Genomic DNA, 24,180 nt, shown 5'->3' on the forward strand with positions numbered 1-24,180 from the left:
ACATTGCTGGGCCTTTCTTTGCAAGCCCGGCACTGTGTGTCGTGCAGCGGCAGGGTGTGGCGTGGGAGGATAAATGCGCTGTTGTATTTGCTGACTAAATACATCAGCATTTGTTTGGCAAGGCAGTGCAAAATGTTTTTGTCCCCCCGCTTCCCCCTTCCTAACCCACCGTCCCCCTTTTATATCATTGTCTTCCCCCTGCCAAGCCTAAAGGATCCACACAGCTGGCCAGCTTGCTTATCATTAGCCATCATTCACACTCTAATGAAAACCTGACTTCCCACTAATCCTCAATTATGGAAACAGACACAGATTGGATCAGTGTGGAGTTGTAAGATAGCATATTAAGGACACTATTAAGCTTTAATGGGATATATTTTTCCTATTGCAGCACGCTATTAGTTGAAAACATGTGAGCAAGTGTGTTTGTATCCAGACTGTAGCATGTCGGCACAATCTGTTGAAAGAGGTCAGTGTGGCAATTCCTCACTTTCTCTACTGTTGTCTTCTCGCACTGTTGATTTGCTCACACTGAACAAGAACAGGAAGATGAAAAAAAAAAATCTCTTGTCAGGCAAAACAAGTTTTCTGAAATATACTAGCCCTGGAGAGAAATGATTCACAGGATATCGCCGGCTTTTTTTTGCGGGAAAGACGGTATAATCCTTTCAAGAACCCCATTCCCCAAACCCCTTAGCTCTCTATCAACTCCAGATGAGAGGGTTGCTCAGACCCTGATGACTCTCCTCTTGCTCTCCTCCTTCCTCCAGGGTGCAGGATAGAGAACTGCGAGTCCTGCTTCAGTAAAGACTTCTGCACCAAGTGCAAGTTGGGTTTTTACCTACACAAAGGGCGCTGCTTTGATAAGTGCCCCGAGGGCTTTGCTCCGCTGGAGGACACTATGGAGTGTGGAGGTACGTGAAACAACACAATTATGTACAAAACAATTTATAGATCCAGTTTCAAGAGAGTAAACAAACTTGTCTTTTACATTTCCTTACCTGCACACAGTATTCTATAACTTCTCAGATGGCCTGCTTATTTTGGACCTAAAAACAAGCAGTTCAACTGGGACCACACACAAAGAGGTTACAGAATCCCAGTAAAGCGTCTTCACCCTATATTAAAGCCTGACCTAGGGTTTTTGAGTTGCCCCTAAATGGCACTCTGCTGTGGTTTCTCACTTTTTCTGTATGTGTCTGCAGAGGGCTGTGAGGTGGGCCAGTGGAGCGAATGGGGAGCCTGCACCAGGAGAAACAAAACCTGCGGCTATAAGTGGGGTCTGGAGACCCGGACACGGCACATTGTAAAGAAACCACCCAAGGACACAATACCCTGTCCCACTATCGCTGAGTCCAGGATGTGCAAAATGGCCATGAGGCATTGCAGGAGAGGTAAGGAGGTTAAACAGCCATATGTTAGTGTGTGAAAGAGATATTCTGTCAGTCAGTCCCAACTCCATCCAGGTTCACTTTAAAGTTTACACTGCTCTGGTGAATATTAAAGAAAACAGCCCACTTATCCCATAGGAGAACTGTTCCCCCCTTTCTCAGTTCCACCTGTCTCATGTAACCCTGTACCTTGCACTCAGCCTTGTTTTTTCACTGTCTGTGTTTTTGAGGTGCACAGTGGCCTTTCCGTGCATGAAATATCTGTATTTTTCCATGGCAGCCTTGTTTGAGCCAGCTCCTTTTCTAAGGTATATTCCCCCACCCCCCTCCCATCTCCCTAACTCTCCTCAGTGGAATTCTTAAAAGTAAGAACTGCAGGTTTCCTCAATGGCCGCCTTTGTTTCCTCCCATCATCTTCAGAGATATTTGCGGTGCACACAGCATGTATGTCGGGTCATTAAATGAGAAGTCAAATCTGGAATTTCGCTGTGTTTGAATACAGCTAAGGGAAATATTTTTTTTTTCAAAAAGTAAACCATTTCTCTCAGATGGTCCAAACACACTATTTGGGTTGATGGCTTCAGTTAGCAGTGCTTTTAAAATAAATGTCTTTTCCCTTGCCTTAACTTTTACACCTCTCATAAACTTTGGATTAAGATAGGGAAAGTGTAAATATTTAATTCACCAAATAAGGAAGCAATTACAGTGGCAGATATCATTCGGGCTGTCAAAAAAAGAAAAACATCGTATAACAGAAAGAGGAAAATATTCTAACCTCGAGAATTTTTCTCCATTTTTGGCCTGGAGTGTTGAATGGGAGGATCATTTAGTGAAGTGGTGAAAGAGTAAATAAACTTAAAATAAACCCTGATAGTTTCTCATATTTCAGCACTACCAAGGCAGTCTCTTCCATCTAGGTTGGAAACTGTGATTCCATGGCACATTTAGTTCCTAAATCCCTGTTCTGTTGGTCAGGGAAATTCTCCCCAACCCCCACACACCACTTCATGACTTTACCGTGCCTGCTTGACCTTTTCCAAGAAACTTTATGACCTTCTTTAATTAAAATTTGGCATTGTTGTGCATGGTTACTGTCGTCAATTTTCTCAAGCGTGAAGTCACTGATGGGAAGTTGTTGTGAAGCCTAAATTGAGTGCATGGCAGAACCATTTTTCTTCAGTCCTTTAGAAACCGACAGCAGACTCCCCATGTCCATTTTACTTAAAGCCACTGTTCCCTGGTAATGTGGTCATTGTAATCCTCTCAGTACAGTTCCTCTCAGTACAGTTCCTTATCCAGTGACTGAGTTACATCTCTTGCATGGTTAAAAGCTGTGCTTAAAAGTGTAACTCTGTGTGCATCTTAGGACTCTCTGGGCTCATGAAGTGCTGTGGTGGCCTGTTTAATAAAGGTAAAATACAGACTTTGGCATGTGTTGTTAATTGACCGCTAGTGAAAATTCCCCACTTGGCAAAAGCCAGTGAAATGCAACACTCTTCAGTTCAAATAAATACAATATAAAAATGTAAGCTGCTGAGGGTGAAGGAGAGGAGAAACACTCCACAGATCCAGCGCCATCGCATGGGAGCTCGGCCGACTGACTTTGCAAAATAATCACTTGCCATGAGTGATAATAAAGCATAGTCTAATGGAAGGAGAGGCCACCCTCTGAATTACAGGTGATAAAGGAAGTGGTCAAAGTGGCTTGTGGGAGAGGATTAAGTGGTTCAAGGAAGGGCTGCAATATGGGTGACTTCATTAGGAAATACATTGAATTTGCAAGCTATAGGCCTTGAGTGCTACTTAAAAAAATGAAAGGCATTGCAATGCAGTATGGTAAATTTAATCTTTAAATAGAATTTAGAAAACTGTAACCTCAGTATATGGATTGTATAGTCAGATAGAAATATAAACATAAGAAGTGCTTATAATGATCACTTGGAACTCTAAAAATGAACATTTTTATCAGCTTTCCTCACCGGACACCAGACACCAATGTTTAGGATAGGCATAGGATTATATAACTGCAGACCATAAAGATGCTGTGGATTAAATGGAGACAGGAAATAAGGGGAAGCAGCACGTAGGTATACACTATTTATGGCAATGCTTATCTGATCACCCTGACTTGCGTTTCTACATTTCTTCGAATTTGAATTACACTGGACGTCATTGACAGATCCCTGTCTCCCAGCTTAGTCGAGGTGCACAAGGACAACGTAAAAGATCTTCCTCTTTCCCCTCTGTGTCTGCAAAGGTCTAATCCCTCTGTAAAACATACACAAGCAGAGAAAGTAAAGACCAGATAATGTCATGAGGCAAGCCATTTTCACAGCAAATATGATGAGTCGTGTAAACCTTGTCTGATGTGTTCCTTACAAGTTGCTGATAAGTCCAAACACCATATATCAATCGCACTGCTGGGATTCATTTGCTGTTCTCTGCTGGCTTTTGCCAGAACAGCACTGTCCTGGTTACACACTAGCACGCGGACAAATAGAATATGTGTTGTTGCACTGTCAAAAGCACAATTTCCATTCAACTGTCAACTTAATTTTAAGCAAACTTCTGAAGTTTGGCAAAAATAAAATGGGAATTTGGTGTGTGTCCACTAGCTGGGTTTCACTGAATATTAAGGCAATATTCTCTCGGGGGTATTGCAGTATTCCAGTCAAAATGGATAACTGCATGTACTGTATGCTTGTTTGATTTTTGGCAAGGAAATTAATGAAATTAAAGTCTGTGTCATTATTTATTAAGAAAACATGTTGCCCTTGCTATTAATCTCAAAACTTTTTGTAATCAAATAAGCAGAAAACTTTTTGTGAAATATTGATGAAAATATTTGTCAAATTCCATGTTTTCCATTCAGCTTTATGAATTTGGTGCATTGTTATCATATAATACTTGAATGGAAACTGTGCTAGATAATCTCTAGAGGAATAAGGAAGTCTCGTCTCATGGCTGCTTGGCTGGTGTGTGTGCCGGGCGTTGGCATTGTACCCTGGAGATGGTAAAATGCTCTTCTATCATTCTGATCCCTGGAGTGGGGCTCTGAACAGGCTATAAACAATAAAGAGACTTTATTGATAGGTGCTATCAGCGTTGACAGACTGGGTTCCCCCTCTCTCTGTCTTGTTCGCTGACAGGAGGAGAGGAGAGGTGTGGAGAGTGATAACACTGCGGTGTCCAGCTGTTCCATATTGATGCCATTAAGGATTTCCCTACATAGATTTCCCAGCAACCCCTGTCATCAAATTCACTGGTTTACAAACAGAGTTGTGTGACAAGTTTAATTCCTGTTTCTCTGATTCTTTTTTTTTTGCTACCCTGCATTGGCTATAAAATCCATCTGTGTATTTTCCCTTCTCTCACTCGGCCATCCACTCGAGTATAATCTTTGAACAGCTGCTTCTGCCATGTCAGTGACATTAGTTGTTGTGTAAACAACTTAAATGTTAAAGCCCTCGAAAACTCCCACTCTTAATGTAATCCCTGATTTGGGATTTAAGAGGGAGTAAAGTCCAACACAAATGCACCATTGCAACCCGAGCTAATTTCCACAGGTTTTACAAATCGGCTTTCAGATTCTCTGACAGCACAAAAGTCTTTTATGATAGAAGGCAGGAGCGAGATTTGTGCAGCACTGCTTGCTTGATTTGAAGGTAAGAGTAATCTTTAAAGGAGTGTTTGCAGAGGAGCACGCAGCCAAGCCCAAAGTTAACCCAAACAAGAACAGAAGTTTTACAATATGAAGTTATGAGTTATAAAAATTTATAGCTAAGCAAGTTTTGGAACTGATAACAGAAATATATTTAAGATCTGGTTTTCCGGAACAATGCAGTTCAATTTACACTCAAAATGCTTCTACGAGCCCGTGAAGACTCACAGTCAACCTGCTGACCTCATGAAAAGAAAAAAAAGGAATGAAGAAAGAGGTAGAGAGAGGAATAATGAGACAAAAGAAACATACAATGATTATTTTTGGCCATTGGATTATGTACCTGTAGTCGGAGCGCTAGAGGCCTTTGTGGGAGTATTGATCCTCCGTGTGTGTAACCATGGAAACCCTTTCTGCTGTAGGGCTCAACCGAGGCCAAGCCCTCAATCCCATCAGTCATCTGAATGCTTGGATCCAGCCACCACTAATACTATCTTTCATAAATTCTATGAGCAGTTTGTGTTTATAGTGTGACTGATAACTACCTCTTCTAGTCACGATGTTCAGTCCATTCCCGCTGCTATCAATTTGAAACCTAGAATAAATAGGTTTTGTTACATATTCTGTGGTAGTGGTGTACAAGAGGTTAAACCCACCTAGACTCAGTTTACCACTTCATCCGTCCTCTTCAGTGTGAAATCTAAAAGCCTTGAAAGCTCTTTGTCTGTATTTAAGGCCATTGGACGTGACAGAGAGGCGGGCATTTGTTTAATTTGCCCTACAAGCACCTACAGTCTGTCTCAGTGGACCAAAGTGAACCAAAATCCAACCCGGATTGACCAGACCCCAGGAGGATTTGGTTGACTGGTGGGATTTACGCCAGGTTCTGTCTGGAGCCAATCTGGTTCTGCGGTGAATTCACAGTGCTGTGGACCTCCTGGTCCTCGCCGTCTGCGAACCATCTGCTACAGAGTTTCTGCTCCTGTAAAACGATGCACAGAGCAATGGTGATTGCCTCAAATCCGCTCTGGAGGAAGCTCAGCCGCCTTGTCTGTAGCGCATACCGCTCGACACACCAAACAATTCCGGTTTCTGGCAGTCTTTTCATACGAGGGAGCAGTTAATGCGCTTGCATGTGTATGAGCGTGTGACACACAATTTTGGTGTTTATACTCGCTGAGCCAAGAGGTTTAAGCCTTGGCGAAGGATGCCATTCACTTCTGAACATTTTAGTTACGCACACAGCATGATCACATCTGAGTCTGGCCTGTGTTTGGCTTGGAAACCCTACATCCAAACACATTTCTGCATGTGTTTTTGTCAGCCTTCTGCCATCAGGCCAGTTTTTTTGAAAACAGACAAATGCTTTCAACTTAAGTTGAATTGATGGACTATGTTCTCCTTGTCTAAGCAGAAGAGCCCATGGTGCAGTTTGTTCAAGCAAAACAACTATCGAGCGCTACTTTAGCCACCTCTCTGAACTTTACCAAAAGTATTTGAGAACAGAGGTTTGTACTTGTGTTCCTTCATGTACTTATCTCATTATTTCAATTAATGTTTGCCGGGTGTGCTCTACGGGAAGTCACTACATTTGGATGGGAGATCTTGTGCACAGATGACAAGTCCTGCTCTGATTTCTGCCCCAGTGGAATGACGGGTGGTGATTAACGGTGATCTCTGGACTGGGTAATATCACGGACAATCCGGATCAGTTCTTCCCGCCAGCGGGAGCAGAGTGAGGAGCATTTTCCCAGGACAGAAGGAGGGCACTAATTGGCAGCTGCCCTGTCACAGTGATTATGTGTGCCTCACACCGCAGCCTGTTGTGACTGGGGGAGCCACGGCTTAATCTTCATTTAATAAGGCTGCTCCATAGGGGCTGACACAGTAGCTGGTGAGAAGGCCTCAGAAGTACCCTGCCTCCTTTGGACAGCAAGGATGGCCTGGCTCCGGACACAGAGCCTGGGCCTGGGTCTGTCTGGTACGACCCCCATTCAGCCTCCACCCACCTCTCAGGTTTGCAACATTCGTTAATTTAATTAAATACCATCCAAATGTGGTCGTGAAGATGTAAAAACATAATGATGAGTTCTCATGAGGTACAATTCTCATGAGGTACAGAGTAACAGTGAAGAGGAAAGACACATCAACCTGTCACTGACTGGGCCCAATCTCCAGCATACCAGTGCCAATGGCAGTTATGGTCACCGCTGCGGTGACAGTCAAGTCAGTCAAGTTCTATTTCAGCTATCCCATATTTCATCTAACCAGATGAAAATTGATTATCTACATTCATGTCTGGAGAGGCAATCAACACTTGCTTTATGCTGATAGTCTCAAACCTAAATTTCGGTTTTATTTTTCTGCATCTCGTGCAGTTTAGCGCTGTTAAATCTTCCAATGTAGGAGAAAGTCATTACCAGTAGTCTCTGAGACTTTTCTGTGCTGAGTACATTCCTTATTTGGGGTGGGGGGCCGATGCACGAAGGCAGGAGTAGGAGGAGGGGGAGGTCTCTGATTAACTTCCCACTAAGTGCCCCCTGCTCTCTGACCAAAATAAATATGGCTGCTGTCATTTTGTCAGCAACTGCCTTCAGAGAGCCATATTTGAAACACCCCATGATCCTGCTGGCTTTTATATGGAGAATCCATCGTCATACCACAGGCATGAGCCATAAACATGTGGAGGCCTTTCAAAGACCATGGGGTGGAGAGATGGAAGGAGGGTGGTGGAAGAGGAGGGGTCAGCGGCACTCACTGGGGCTCCGTACTCCACATTATTGTCATCTGGTCTTTTCCAAGCTGGAAGAAAAAGGAGGGGTTGGAGTGAAGGGGTTTTTTTTCACACTCTTTGGCCCAGTTGAGTTGCGGTTTTGCTGAACTGCCTTTTGTAGATTCATGTACACACATTAGATTCAGCCATGCCCTTATTTGTTTGACTCGCTTTACTGTGAAGTGTGCATTGGTAATAGTGTTATCCCAATAAACTCAAGCTGGCAGATGTACAAATCTTTATATAATACATTTCGATGTTGAATAGACATCAATTTGATTGTCAAAACTTCATGGTTACTTTCATCTGTGACTACAGTCTGCATAGGTTTATGAAATAATGACCTAAATCAATAATTTGCAAATTTGAAAACCTGGATATCCTTGCACATATTGTTTAGTGTGACTTTGTCAAAGAGGAGGAACACTGCGTTGGTTGTGAGGCTTCCGTTGTCATCTTCTGGCAGAGGAAATGAGGCATATGGGCCGACATCAACAGCCCCACCAAAAAACAGCCATACGCTAACAAACAAAGTGGCAGCAAACTGGAGGAGGAGATACTGTACAGAAGTGGAATGTTTTCATGTTTTCATGCCCCACAAATGGGAACTATTTCCCCCCACTGTGCTGTATATGGGCTGATATTGCCCATGACACGGTCGGGACCATAAAGCGGACCTACGATGAACGTTACCGTGATGGACAGTTGGTGCTGTTACACCCTGTGATTTTTCTACAGCAGTCAAGACACGGTCTTAGTCTTTACAGGGATGGATAGCAACAGCTTGTGATGAAGTCTTTGAAGTAGGGTTCGCCTCATATGTGGGGCTCTTCTTGGTCTTTTATGAAATATCTGTTGACTACCAGCCAGGGATGTCCCCTTTTGATTTGACAGAGGTTTGCCCCTGAGCACAGTTGGTGATTATTGTCTTATTTTATATCAGATGTTCAAACAGAGAAATCAATACAGTGAGGTGCTAAAAGATTTTAAAGAACAGCTTAAAGGGTGGCGATCTGTAAAGCTTGTTATGAAACCTGCTCACCCTGCTTTAAAAAATTTCAGTGGGATCTGTCTGATCATGCTGTATCCCTGCACCTCCTCTCTCTGTCTGCCAGACCTCCAGTCCGGCGCTGCTGCCAGCTCTCCTGTGGGCCACAAAGGCTTTCATCTCCACATCTACACCACACCAGGCAGACGAGGATGCACGCAAACACACACACAGACACACACACACAGACACACACACACACACACACACACACACACACACACACACACACACACACACACACACACACACACACACACAGACACATTTACGCAGGCAGAGTGTGAGAAACACGTAATAGACACAGACAAACAATAAAACAGACCTCACAGGCAGAACAAGTCACCACATTATCTACTCTTTTCCTCGTCCCTGTTTCCATTCTCTTTTCCTGTCTCGCACTCGAATGACACTCTTTCACTCATGTATCACATATCATAGTGTGTGGTTGTCTGAGCAACAATGTGCATGCCACAGAGGAGCGATGAGTTCGCGTGGCGCACATTGTTCGAAGCAGTGCTGCGTGCACTGGAGACCTCCCTCTCCAGTGGTCTGGCTGGAGGAGAAAAGAAGGACGGCTAGGAGCCGAACAGGGGAGCCTGAAAACATCTGGTGCACAGTTGGACTGGCTCAGCCACCAGAAGCCCCTCTCCTCTCCTCTCCTCTCCTCTCCTCACCTCTCCACTGCTCTCCTCCTGTTTCCACCCTCCTTCCCTCTCTTGCCCCATCTCTGGCGGGCGTCTTTAAAGAGACATCACAGCTTTTCATTACCGCTGGTGATTCAGAGAGAGGCTGTGGCTTCTGACCCACTCATGTCCATGAGCGTGGACAGAGTGTACAGACATGCAGACACAACAAAGCAGCAAGTATAGGCCTGCTGGCCCTTGGCTGTGTGTATGTTTGTGTGTCTGGATGTTTTTCTGTGTGTGTGAACTAACAGTGACAAATACAGGTGGGATGCAGACTGAAAGCAGAGCCATTATAGTAGTAAGTAAAGGCCAGGACCCAACTTACCAAGGTTGTAGAGCCCTACACCCTCATCAACACAAAAGACCAAAGACACGAAGGTGATGTCACAGGTTAGCAATTTCACCTTAAAAGAGCAAATACATTACCACAAGTTTTTGACCTTAACAAGTTTTCTCACTGTACAAACTACAACCAGCCAACTAACTTCCACAAGCCTGTCTGAGGTTATCTATGAGTCGGAAGAAAAGCCACTGGTCTCGAGCCAATGGCTAGAGGCAGGGTACTTATGCATACTGAATTAACAATCAAACCTACATTCATTGATTTTTTTGCCCCCTTGAGGATAGTGCACATAAATGTAAACACAAAACTGATATATTATCACCATCATGTTAGCAGTTACCTATTTACACATTCAGCTGAGCAACAGTAGCATTCATTTACAGGCGTGTCTTCAGTCATCTGACGAATGTCCACCGACTCCTGAAAAAAAATATCCTAGCTATTTAACTACTAAATGTTCCACTGTGTTTACCGGCATGCTGCTAACTTTGTCTTTTCTGTGATGGCCAGGTAGTGTAGACTGTATATTAAGCTTTTCTGCTGAAAACATCTGTTTTGCCTGGAAACAACACTGACGAGAGCAGTGAGACAGAACCAATAAAGTGAAGGCCATAAAACCAAAACAATGAGCTGAAAGACACTAAAGATCTTTATAGAGCTGAGAGGAATTGGAGAGTTGGGCGATAATTCTGTGGTTCATTAATATCAGCAACAACTTTCACATTAAACTCTGTCGTCCGACCTATTTATTATACATAATAATTGATTCAAGCAGCTTTAAAGTGAAAAAGACAATGATACATATGTTCTTTAAAATGAGCTCGTTGCACTTCTGACCACCAATCACCCTTTAAATCCCTTTGGGTTTTTTCAACTACATGATTTTCACAGCCCTCATCCACTGTACTGTCAGGTCACACATTTACATACTGTCAATGATGTATAAATGTTAACTCATATTTAAAACCTGACCAATAAGAGATTTGTTGAAGTCAAGGGGAATTCTTTCTTCGGAATATGCTGCTATGAACTCTGTCAACTGATCATTGGTATATGTTCAATTTTGGTGGTTGCAGCCACATGTGCTCAACATATAGACCAGTGTGTTGACTTCAATTTAATTTTAAGATATAGATAGTGAAATATGTAATGAAATTTCTTTAATTTATACATGACACAATGTGAGCTTTTCTAAATTTTGGACGGTCACATTTGGCAAGTATTTACCCACGTCTCTAGATATTCATTTAGTGCTATCTGCTTTTAATCCTTTGAGTCATCTGTCATGCGAGAAATACCCCTTATATTGCCTTTTCAGAGCACATAACATGATGGCTCGCCAAGGACAATCTCAAGACATGATTGAGTGGTTGTTGTGGTTGTCATGAAACTCAACCTATTCCAGGTACCATATCAAATCCCTTCAAACATAAGTGCTCCTTCCCGCAGGGTGGCAAGGTTTAGGACCGTGATCCTGACAGGCCTTGAGACAGTTCTTTTGGATTAGTGGGAGCTTAACTCTCCCTTTGATTTGATTCCATTTTCTTCCCCTACTGCATCTCTGACAGATGCTGCTGCCTTATGGAATACACAGACCTCTCCCTCTGTGAGGTGAGACCCTGAAATGACCGTTGAAATTGCACTGTAATCATACACAGCTTAAAACAACAAGAAAATGTCTGCCATATGCCTTAAAGCCCTCTGTTTGTGTTTTAGTGAGTTGAAGGGGGATTATTGACAAGAGTGGGAGAGCGGTGCCTGGATAGAGGAGCTGAGTGGCGGTGACTCTTATTGCCCGTGTCTGTGATCAGATCTGTCAGAGCCACTCAGCTGTCTGTCTGCCTGGTGTTTGACAAGTGTTTGATGCAGCACAGGCCTTTGAGAGGATCAAGCCCTTCCTGGATTGGCTTTACCTCTCTCTCTGTGCAACAGGGGCACTGCGAACACAATAAAAACACCCCCTCTTCCGCTGTGAAGTAATGAACTATTTTTATCAAAAAATATGTGCAGTCTGTTGGATCCTCAGAGGAGTCTGAACAATAGCACCCTTTGATTGTTAGTAGAACAATCAAAGAAAACAAAAAGCGCCGGCCAGACTTGATTCCCTCATCACTGGCCATTGCACGGGGATTGCGGCATGATCCTGATGGCCCCTGTCTGTGTTTTGGTGTCTAAGCCTGTCTGACTTAGCTTGGCTCCCTGCTCGTTAGGGTCTGGTCCTGTTTTGGGACAGTTGTGCTCCATGTCCAAACATGTGAGGGATTTCCTCCTAGAGTCTCCCAGAAGAGAGAAAGGGGGATGAAAGGACTTGTGCAGAAATGAGATATAAAGAGGGAATCATGCCGGACAATTTCCTCCTATATCCTCCCCTGTTCCCTTAGAGGCCCACAAAGACCAGGAGGATGCAGACCATGTATATTTAGAGAATGAAGAGTGTATGCATGCTCAAAAACATTGATGCACAAGCAGAGTTGTACACGTGCACAGTGGAGATGCTGAGTGTGTGGATCACACATGGTCATCTTGTTCTGTCTTCACATAGCCATAACACCCCCAATGCAATAGTCAGTAGTCAATAGACAATAGTCAATTTTGCTGGCTGATATGACAACTGTCGCTGACCGTTTTGATCAGCTTGCTAGATACCTCAGTTAATGTTAGCTTCATCATGTAGCATAAGTCATATTATAAGTCAGAATCCTTACCAGTTCATGATCCGTGTAGAAGGCATGAAAATAAATAAACAGTATTGTTCTTGTAGTTAGTCCTAGTATTATAAGGATGAATAGGAAAAACGTAAGACTGAACTTTTATTGCATTCTCACATAACCATTCGCCTACTTAGCTTAAGGCTGTTAACATATTCATAGCATTCAGGACTGGTTACTGATACGCCTTTTGGCCTTGGAAGTAACACTGGGTTACTAGGTAGTAAGCTTGCTAGCTGGTCAAGCTATTGAGTGCAGCCTACTTCAGGCATATAAAGCCTGAGTGAGTGTGTGCTTGTAGTTTACAGTGTTGGTAAATTGTTTATAGAAACCCTCATCTATCCTTCCCTCCTCCACCTTGTAGCCCCATAGTGGTGCAAAAAGCCTCTTACTCTTAGTGTATCTTATTGCCTTCGCCCTCATGGCTGTGTTAACAACTGTTTTATTCCTCTCCATAAAGTGAGGTGGTGTGCTGCAATGCAGAGGGATTGTTCATGAAGACCTAGAGGCTCATGGGTTGGGGCTGAGCCAGGTAAATCCCCAAGCCAGGGTTCCTTCATAAAAAGGGTTGACCCCATTTTTACCTGAGGCTCAGACTTAAAGTGTACTTAACAGATCCTGGAAATGCACAATCAACTCCTCAGATAAATAATAAGTGTCCCAAATGTTTGTTTAATAGGGCAAAGAGATCACCTCTGTTGCAGGATGTGCTTTTCCTGCCTTGATCCATCATCAGTGTAAGGGTGCTTTTAAAAGTGCACAGTTAATCCCGGTGGGGTGCTAGTTTACACAGAGAGAGAGAGATTGGTGAGGTCCTCTGGAGTGAATGTGTTTCATTCTATCAGTCAATGGATGACAAGCCTGACTTGCTGTAAAAAGGATGTGTAAAAGTGCACTAAACTGACCTGGCAAGTCCCGCCTTTATTAGCTTTTAATTCTTAATGGCATTGCAAAGATAATGAACTATATTTAGCTGCAGTTGCAAGTAATAGTTCATCAGTGTAAACACATGGAAATGTAGATGACAGTTATATCAGAAGAGCTTGAGAGCAGCTTGTTATCAAAGATTGAATAGAGCAAATAAATCCATGCTGGATCTTCTGTCTGTTGAAAATGATTAATTTCATCAGCTCAATGCAGTACACTTATCGGAAACTAAGATGGATGACTATCATAACTCAGCAAGACACTTCCTGCTTTATATCACAGCATATGGGAATTATAAGATGGATCAAAGCCTTTATAGAGTTCTCATCTTGATATACAATAGAAGCTATTGAAATCAAAGCAGGATGATATGAACCTTTCTGTCTTTGAGTAAAAACAAATAGAGTCAACATCTGTAGTAACTTCCCACCTAGAATGATGAATTTGCTACTGTATATCCCAGCAGGTTTCCGGATCCCTGGCTGAGGTCACATTTGAAACCACTCCCTCATATGCTGCAGCTATCTTCAGCTCACTCTGCCTCAGCCCCATGCATACAACAAATACAAAAACAAACAGACCCACACCAGAGGCAAGCCTTTAGGAACATCAGCGCGGGGCCTCCCTTTGATAAGTGCTGAGCTTTATATTTTTCACATCAGAAATGAAACACAACATTAAGCCATTCATTAAAGTCAACTAAAGCTAATTATCCCTCATTTAACCAAGTACCCGTGGGGCAGGAGAGCCCCATATACTTAGGCCCAGATGTGTCGATGAGTCAGTCGGGAGATAGCAGACCACAGAGGGGGCTGCTCACTTCTCTCTCAGTCCTGTGGTTTCAAGACGCATCAGACTCAGCGGGCCAGTCGTGATGCCTGTTCACTGCCTGGCTGCTGACGTTACCCTCATGACACCATTGGCTGTGTAAAGCCACTGCAATACAGCAAGGTTCCATTTAGTGGAAAAAAAAGTCGATAATGATCAGTTATACGCCTTAATTCAAAACTGAAAAATGAAGAGTGACTATCATACCTCACAAGCTGGCACATTTTCTAAGTTTTGAGTCACATAAACGGCAAGCTTTCACTCAAATGACCTCTCATTGCTGCAGGGGGCGACAGTGTGCGTACAGATTTCTGCTTTAAAGCTAAATTGGCAGCTCCAACTGGAAGTGGGAAAACTGTAACAGTTGGCAGGATGTCATAACCCAGAAACCATATAACGTCATGTGATTTAAGTCGTCAAACCTTATTTCTTCTTCTCAGTGTCTGGTACCCCTACCAGACATTTAGAAATAATGGCTGAACCACTTTACCACTGGGATGATGAAATCTAGCCCTTGTTGCTGAGACCAGTTGTCTGAGGATGAGGCATCTGCTCACTGCAGTTCAGGAGAAACATTTCTATCTTGATGTGAAGTTGATATGAAACCCTTTCTCTGTGTGGTTAATATGAAATCGTTATTAGAAATTAATTTAGGCAAATAGGTTACAACAATAATGAGATACTGCTCCCTGTTGCATCCACGCTTTGCAATTTAGGCTAAAAAGCCAGATGTATTTTTCCAGTGCAACTCCAGTGTAAACTAATAAACGTGACATGGATTGGTAAGAAACCATCTGGTCCTGTGTGGAGCCCTTTTTAACTTCCCCCAGTACAGACAGTTAAATCTGCAGTAGTCATGTTGTGCAGTAGTGTCCAGCAAAAGTCAATGCGCTTTACAGCTGTTTTAAAGAAATGTTATAAAAGTGAAATACATGATGCTAATTTAAAACTAAACATTGATCATATTACTTAACATGGTCTGCTGTCCTTTTTGTCTTTTGTTGTTAAGGCCAATAGCAAGGTCAGAAAAATGGCATTCCATTCAGAGTTGAGGGTGTAAATGTGTTCCACAAAGATTCTAGTTTTAGAGTCACAGAGGTTATAAAAATGACTGCTTCTGCACATTTCATTCATGCAGACCCAGAGAAACATGGACATTTATGAGAATTTTTACAGCTCATGTAAAATCCTGTTTTATGTGAAACAGCCACTGTTGTGATATTCGGCTTCAGTAGTTGACTAGTAAGCATATCAAGCAAGCAACTCAAAGCACAACCTAGAAATTACATTTCGTTAATTATTATTTTTAGCAATTTACCACACTAGTGCTGGGCAGTAAAGCATTTATTAGTGACGCATTTCAGTAATGTGATTACTTTTTTAAAAATGATGTAGTATAAAGGATTCAGATTTCTCCATGGAAGCACAAAAACCAAGAAATGCACCTACTGGTACTTTCAAAGTGTTCTTAGTTACATGTTTTGTCTTCCTAGCTGCTAGCTAGCCATATTCGGTTAGCTTATATTCTTCACCTGGGTTTTGTTGGAGGGTATGTAATCTTGTGGCTCCTCTGTAAGTACATTTCCATCCACCTGTTATAAACAGAATATTGAATTAATTATGATGTACAGGCATGTGACTTAAATGCCCATTGAAGCTTCTGCTTCACTGGAGAGCTGAAATATTGCGGCAGACGAAAACATCAAATCTGTGTGGACCAATTAGGAGACTGTAACCTTCCTCATATTAATACGTGAAACAAACACAAATTTCCATCATGTTTACCACATAGCTTTCTTTCATTTGAAGTTTGGCGGGCACTCTTTTAATTACTTCATCTCATTGTACCCTCTTCTTTAACGGCACCTGACTGGACATTTTGCACCACAGTTTATCTTGATGTGCCCATAACCACAATTATATGAATATTAATTCTGTTACTGTTCACAGTACGAGTTGGGCCCTTCCACAACAGAAGGGGATGAAAACATGCATTCATTTGCATTTTCTTTTGTTTATTTTCATTAATTTCCGCTAATTTTGGATGTAAATTTGACTTGTAAGGACAGGACTTCTGGAGCGATATGTGCAGTCACCGTAAGCTAACTACTGATAGTCAGTTAATACCTGAAAAGTGTAGGCCAGCTGTTTGTTAAATCACAATGTCCTGTTTTCTGTTTTGAAGCTCATAAAGTACAGAAGATCTGCACCTCTGACCTGCCAGCATCAGCAGCACAAGAGAACAGTTACCTTATTGTGAAATGCAGGAGAACTCATCAGTAGACTGATGGAGTAGAACTTTAATGTGCCGGGTCATCATCTGTTCTGTAACCTGCCAGGGCAGGTTGTGGCTTCTTCTTGCTGGTGTGATCGACCTTCTCCAGAGGGGAAAAAGCATGCTGTCTGCATTGACCATTGGGCGTATTAATCACCGTGTCAGTCATGCATGTTTTGCCGGGACTTCTCCGCCTAGAGACGTTAATCTCCGAGTCAGGTTTTCGCTTTAACTTATATTCAGGGAAACAAAGCATCAAAGAGCAGAGCAGTGAGCTAACCTGCTTCTTTAATCTCCATGCAGATCCTCTACCAGGTCATAGATGAGAAAATAATGACCGACCTAATCCCAACATTAGCTTTTTAAATCGGAATGTGTATGTTTTAAATCATTCTCGCCTAGCAGCGCAATGATAGTAAGCAGAGCATGGGGGAAACGGAACGACAGAATGAAAGAGTGAATGAAAGAGTGTGATCCACAGTAACCTTGTTAGGGATAAATGACGTTGTGCAGAGAGCCTCTTGTCAGTTGGTTGGCAAGATGAGCTTCTTGTAAATGATTGTCCTCTCTGTCAAAAGGCTGATTTCTTTTTTCCTACATCTGAAGTCTATATTTCCTAGTTGTTTTCCTCTCAAATATTGTAGCTTATTCACTCCGTCCAGATCTGTATCTGTTACAAATTTCTCCCTTTGTACACTTAAGCATAATTTTAATCTGTGTCATGTTCTCTGCCTCAAATGTCAAATCAGCCTTCTACAGCATTTCCCTGCAGGCAGACAGCAGCACAAAGCGCCATTAAAAGATTTGGCCTACCTCTGGCCTACGCCTTAATGAACTACAGGTCACTTGAGGTCATACAACTGTGTACCACCTATAAATCAAGCGAAAACTAAGTTCAGCAGCGGTATAGATCAGTGTCAGCGTCCATAGCCTTTTCCCAGACAGAGGAGTTGTCGGTGTGTGAGTAAAGAGAGCACTGGCTGGCTACAGATCCTTTCCCCTTCACAGCATTATAAATGTATGTGTGAGGAGGCCCTTAATGGCTGCTAATCCAATTTCTGCCACTGAAATCAAATCTCACTGGCGCCAGTACTTCTCTCCTTCCCTCACAAAAAAAAGGCCTACGCTTTGGACTGTTTATGAAAAAGACGAGACGCCAAAAATTCCGGCTTTACCTTCCTTAAGTCCACCCGAATCTTCTTCAAAATTGTTTGGATTTTTTTTTCTGCCCCATGCCACCACCCCACCCCCTCCCCCGTGTCCTACAAAAGTTATTAATTGACCCTCTGCGTTGAGTGGAGGGATGGGGTAACAGGAGAGCGGGGGAGAGTTTTCAGCAGTATAGGATCCCATTTACCGTATGTCTTAATGCCTTCTCGAGATCAGCCATTGATTTTTCTCAAACCGCAAGCAATGGAGATAAGATTAGGCCTTCAATTCCTGCAATGCGAACGGAGCCGTTAGTGGATGAAATCACTCGGCCTGTGCCGACAGTCGGTGGATTGCTCTTTTTTAGCAGGTCATGGCCTATGTGATAATAGGGTAACATATAGGTACTCCCACAGTAGCCTCAGGGCCAGCAAAGTAAAAAAAAAAAAATAAATGTCTATTTTCCTCATTGGAGAAATCCTCTGTGACGAAAAGGCCTGATTTCAGAGGAATAAAACACTGTTTAATGATGAAGACTTTCTCTCATGTAAACTCATACGTATTCTTGAGTTTGATCCCCTTTTCCAAAACAAAGATATTAGCTTTGACACAGATGATGGGAGCTTTGGCTTTGGCTTCCTTCCCTCTGGATATGGATTTGACTGATTATCTTTCAGTGCATCAGTTGGACAAGTAGTCATATTGCTATTCCGCAAGGAGATATTATTCTGGAGTGCAAGCCTAATAACATGATATGTATAATAGCGCTTAACTCTTAGTTGGATCTTCACCATGTAGTCCGCTCAATTATTGCTCAGAGCCTCAAATAGCATCGCAGGGACACAGAGAGGGAGCAAAAGAAAAAGCGGTGGATCCTGACTGGCTCTGAGAGGTTATTTAGGAACGTCCACCACAGTGCGTGTAGGGGAGTTTAATATCTCTTTGCTCACTGGTTTGGCAGCTGAAGAGATTGGAAATTACACTAAATATTTCCAAAACTCACATAGGTGATATAGAAGCTCACAATCACTGACGCACAGGCATAAAGGGCATGTATATCAATCACACATGCATGCACACACACACACGGATACATAAAAGAATTCCACAAAGGTCATTTTTGACAGCGGTAAACAACCACCCCACCACAGGCTCTGCTTCTGATTCAGAAATGCAAAGCAATTCGATTTGCTCTTGAGATTTTTGTTTGTTTGTTTGATTAACTTTTAATTTCAAACTCTAACACAAATGTCAAGCTGGCAGAGCGAGATTGTATCTATGAAGGAAAACTAAACATTGGTGAAATTATGGTTTTCTGTAGTGATAGTAGCCAGAACGGAAAGAAAAGTATAAAGAAGAATTACAATTTTCTGATAAAAGCCATACTCTTTTGATTTGATGGGTACTGTGCCAGTTACGACACAAAACAAAGACAGAAAATAATTTGAAGCCTACTATGCCTTCCAAGACAAAATTATCTTTACATACTCTAAGATTTATGAATTTGTTCTTGGTTTTGAAAGCAATTGAGATGACTTAATCATTTCTTTCCATGCAAATTAAACTGTTTCCTCTGTGAACCCTGGTAATCAGCTTAAGTGATTACATCGGTCGTAAATATGAGATGATGAAAGCTCAGTGTTCAGAGTGCCTAGTGCCCTGAGGAAAGGCTAAATAGGAGTTGCTGAGTAGATATGATAGACCATCTCAATAGGACTGTATCAGATGCCGGGGGAAGGGGCTTATGTAGGGATTGGATGCCCTCTAGCTGTCAGCATTGAGATTGGGTTATGAAATATGGTCTAAAATTGTGGAGGATGTGAGCTTATGAAGTGCCATCAGTTAGTTTGGGGAGTTCGAGCTGAAGGTGGAAACATATAGAAAATGCCGGTACAGTATTGAGGAGTCTAATTAGTATTCAGTTTCTGCAGGAGAACTGGTAAATCATATAAAATCTGAACTTGTCAAGATGTACTTAACAGACAAAATAAATCTTCCAGGATGTGTAACAGCCTGTGATAAGGATTAAGTAAGTTTTACTGCCTAGCAGAGCTACAGTATGGACTGGCTCTGTCAGTACTCCTGGATATTGTACAGTTCCTTTACAATATCCAGAATCTGGTCATTTATAAGGGTACGATTAAAAAGCAATGACTGGAAAGCATCAGCGATCAGCTTAAGGAGTGTATTTGGTTCCCTGCAAGAAAGATCTCCATCAGTTTGTTTTTTTACTAGTATACCGTGATAAATCGACTTGTACATTATCTTGACACCTGTCATCAACTTACAGTGAATGACACAACGAGAACAAAAAAAAAGCCTTAGAAACAAAGCTGCACTACAAAGGCGAAAAGACCAGTAAATATGAAAGGAATGAAGTTGAGAAAAAGGGGCTTAAAGTTTTCAGGCTCAATGGCAAACTGTGTAACAGATAAAAAGGTTGTAATGCTCTAAAATTTAGATATCATTGTATTTTTAAGCTGATTATTTTAGCCCCCAAATTATTTGCAGAGAACCTAAATAATATCTAAAAGATAAAGATTCAACACTCTGCCCTTAATCTTTGATCTACAGTCTTTAATCTACTAAGTACAGTAGTTTGTGTAAGAAAATAAACTTTGATTTGATACAGTCCATAGCTCATGATGATTAAATGTAATGAATATAATCAATTAATTTACATTTAATACATTAAAATATATGATTTAAAGGTAGCATAATCACACTAAAACACATAAATCCCATTACATTCAAAAGCTGACACGGCAGCTACTGAGATCTGTTAAGGTAATTACCTTTACTAGGAGTTCAACGTTAGCTAGGTTTTTCCTTCATCAGGACTAGGTTTAGCTACTTCTTTATTTAGTTATGTGAATAATGTCAATTCAATTCAATCAAAATGGGATTTTTTTAATTTACTGATAGCAGCTAGGAAAAAATTAATAAGTAAATCAAGCTTTAGTTTTAGCTAAGGCTAGTGGAGGCTATCTCACTAGCTAGCTTTCACGTGACATAGCTCCAGCTTTGTAGCTGACCAGTTGGCTGTGTCTGTGGCAGAATGCAGGGAGTGTGACGGCGTCCTCTTGAGTCCAGAGGGCAGATTGTCTTGGTTTTAAGCTCAGTTTAGTAGTTACTGCAAATTAAAAACTCTGTTTTCATAAAAAATGATAAATTATTTATTTTGTTCATATTTATAGTAAATATATTATCAACGCATGTTACAGTTTGTTATTGTAAAAGGAAGGAAGGGAGAGAACCATGAAAAAGAAAGAAAGGAAGGAAGGTATAGGAAGGAAGGGGTGAAGTAATATAATTCACTCAAGTTTAATCACAAAGCTTTAAAAAGATGTCGTATCAGTGTAAAATAATTAATCAGTGAACCCATTAAATATATCTGTATTTTATACCTGTTGACCTCAGATGCACAGTCTGCTTCAAATTCACCAGCTCCTGGATTTGTTTCTTTTCTTCAGTTTTGTGTGTGTGTGTCTGTGTGTGTTGTGAGTGTTGTTACCGAGAGCGTAAAACTTCTCCTGCCCAGTCCCGAACTAGCCAGGAAAACTACTTTTTAACTTTCACATATTTATTTGTGTTTCAAGCAATTGCTGTAAATGCAGGCGTTTTCAGTTTAAATGCAGCCTTGCGTCCAAGGAATGGCCCATGAGGGCTTTGCCCGTTACAGAATGAGTTTAATGCTGCACAATGTACTTTATAGCCGTCAAATGTAATTCATCTTGAGTTGATTGCACTGAAAGCCATGTTTATCAGGTACCTAGCAACACTGTTTTGAATGAAAATTACCTCTTTAAAGCACAGTTAGGAAAACAAACCTATAGGCCAAATGCCTTTCAGCTCCAGATTTACTTTAAGAAACATTATTGTTCTATAAGTCACGCAAAAAATCTAAAGTGGCATTAGCTAAGCAAGTGTACAAAGTCCTCTGGCAACATTTTTCAATTGAAGGGCATGAGAATTTGATGGAAGAGATTTGAAAGCTGTTTTCAAAAGATGATTTTAAGTAGGAGCTGTGTGCAAGAAACTTTATTGTCATGGCACAGATTGGCAATGTGACTTAAAATAACAAGATTAGATTAATTACAGGAAATAGTTCTGAGATGGTTTGATGTTTGCATGCATCTGTATTATTCATTGGGAGACCTTATTAACAGAGTAATAACTTGCTTTCTCAAGCGTGTCATCTTAAACGAGTGAATATTTTCAAATCTACCTCACAATATAGCCCTGGGAAATAGATATATGTCTTCTGTAGGGTTACTTAAACGGCCACCACAATGCCAGCACGTATCAGAAAGCAATTAGAGATAATGCCTAGTTTTACACACTGTTACCTATTTTTCGCGAGAGAAAAAGCTTGAACAAGTGCAGTAATAAGACCCCGAATAGGGCAGTGAAAGTCTGCGTTTGAGTCTTGTTTTTCTGTAGCATTTTCCTGTGCTTCCCCCCTCAGCGAACCATAGCCTGGCTTTTTTCTTTGTGTTCTAGATTAGGATCCAGATAGCGTCTCATCATCCAAGCCCTACTCCACTTTTCCCCCATTAGATTTTCTTTTCCCTTAAATTCCCTCACACTCACTCCCCCTTGCACACATACATCTCAAACACACACCTCGTTATCTTATTTGTGGCCTTGGCAGCCAGATTGTTGCTTTGTGGTTCAGTAGCCAGAGTTTTCTCTGTCACAGAGAGCTGTGGGTGCAGAGCCTCCACCACACAAGCTTCCATGAGAGCAGGAAGTCAGTTCCCAGCATGCTTTGCCCATCCCAGTGAAACCTGGGATGGATTAACCTTGGGCTGGGGACCTTTCCAACTTGGAAAGAGAGTGCAACTGCCATACTTATCTCCCCTCTCTGTTGCAGTGACAGTGAAAAGTGTTCGGCTGAACAGACAGTTGTTTAAAACTGAGGTTCATTCCTGAGGGTTGGAGCAAATTAAGACCTGTTATGTGTCGCATATTGTATAACGTTCACTTCTTTATGTTATGCAGCCTTTTTCATTGGCAAAAGTTGCAAAACTTGTAAGACATCACTACAAGGGCTTTTAAAGAATCCTTATGAGCCATCAAAGCACACTTCCAATCCAGCCGATTCTTTTAAGAATCAAAATTTAAAAATCAAAGTGTGTATCTTTCTATTCGGTCACCCTTATCAAATTTAACTCTTGGGCAGTGTGATCAAATCCAAGCTCAAGTCTCAAATCCAGCCCAAAATAAGCAGGTTGAGCTCACAAATTCTATCCCACAGCAGTCTTTGCATGACTGTGCTTTTACATACCCCTGTTTTACATTCAAATCAATAAAGTAGAGCTCCCAGGTCATTAATCTGTTGCTTTAAAACAAATCCTCTGCACCCATCAATATGCTGCATCATCCCATCCGTGGTTGCTTTGTAAGTGATATTCTGAGCAGATGATCAGGTGCAAATTTTTTTTGTACCTGACGTTTTTGAGTCTGACTGATTAACATTCAGGTGTGAGTGCAGTGATTTATTACTACAGAACTGTCACTGGTGCATTTAAAGCAGATATGCATAGTACAGCACCACACGGTGTTGCATATTACCAAACTAATTTACAATTAATGAAGTTACTACAAAGTAATTGACACACTGACCACTTTCAGCATTTGGGGGCCCTGAAGGTTTTGGGCCCCAGGGCAGTGGCCAGACTCTCTCAGCTAGTAATCCAGCCTTAGCAATCATCTAACATTTGCTAAAGAAACAGACCGCATTACATTGAGTAGAAGGACTTTGTCAAGAGGTTGTTCAAAACAGGTTGTTACCTTGGAGAATCTAACAAGTGTGGGTTATAACGATTAAAGGGATAACCATTTCTCTCCTTTCCCTCTTTACTCCCAGGTGGCTCAGGGAAGCACCGTGCCAAAGAACCAAAGAAGAAGAACAAGCAAAGACTGCGGTTTCGGGCCCAGAACCAGCACAGTGACCACTTGGCCTCTGCGCGCTCCAGCCAGTGAGAGCTGAAACTACCCATTGAACAAAGAACCAACGCAAAGCTGCTAGACGCTGCTGCACCCATATTCTGACCAACGACTATCATGAATCCCAAAACCTCCCCACCTGCCTCCCAGCCCTCCCCCGCCTCCCCCCACAGCCATGACTCACAAATCCGTCACTACAAGAATATGTCTAACGTACGATATCAGTATCAACACAGTAAACACATGCTTCATGTCTCTGCCTCCCGCTTCTTCTTCTTCCCCTACTGCAGTGACCAGCCAGGTGACTCTCTTCCCCCAGCCCCAACCCTTGCCTTGCCTTGTGGACCTTTACAGTTGACATTACTGAACTAATTTCCCATTATTAACAATGTCATTAACCATCCAGGGTGATGGAACACGGACGGGCAACCAGAGA

At 42.0% G+C, this 24,180-nt stretch overlaps 1 protein-coding gene across 1 annotated transcript in view; it reads left to right on the forward strand.

Moving 5' to 3' along the window:
* Positions 1–23,847, forward strand: part of rspo2 (R-spondin 2) — a 55,982-nt gene extending 32,135 nt beyond the window's left edge. The window contains exons 4-6 of the mRNA XM_040118427.1: positions 771–914; positions 1,206–1,394; positions 23,665–23,847. Of these exons, the coding sequence (XP_039974361.1) occupies positions 771–914; positions 1,206–1,394; positions 23,665–23,780 (449 nt within the window). The 3' untranslated portion in view covers positions 23,781–23,847. The remainder of the gene's footprint in view (positions 1–770; positions 915–1,205; positions 1,395–23,664) is intronic.
* The last annotated feature ends 333 nt before the right edge of the window (positions 23,848–24,180 follow it).

Source organism: Xiphias gladius, chromosome 22 (genome assembly GCF_016859285.1).
Source record: "Xiphias gladius isolate SHS-SW01 ecotype Sanya breed wild chromosome 22, ASM1685928v1, whole genome shotgun sequence".
In the NCBI taxonomy this organism is placed as follows: domain Eukaryota; kingdom Metazoa; phylum Chordata; class Actinopteri; order Istiophoriformes; family Xiphiidae; genus Xiphias; species Xiphias gladius.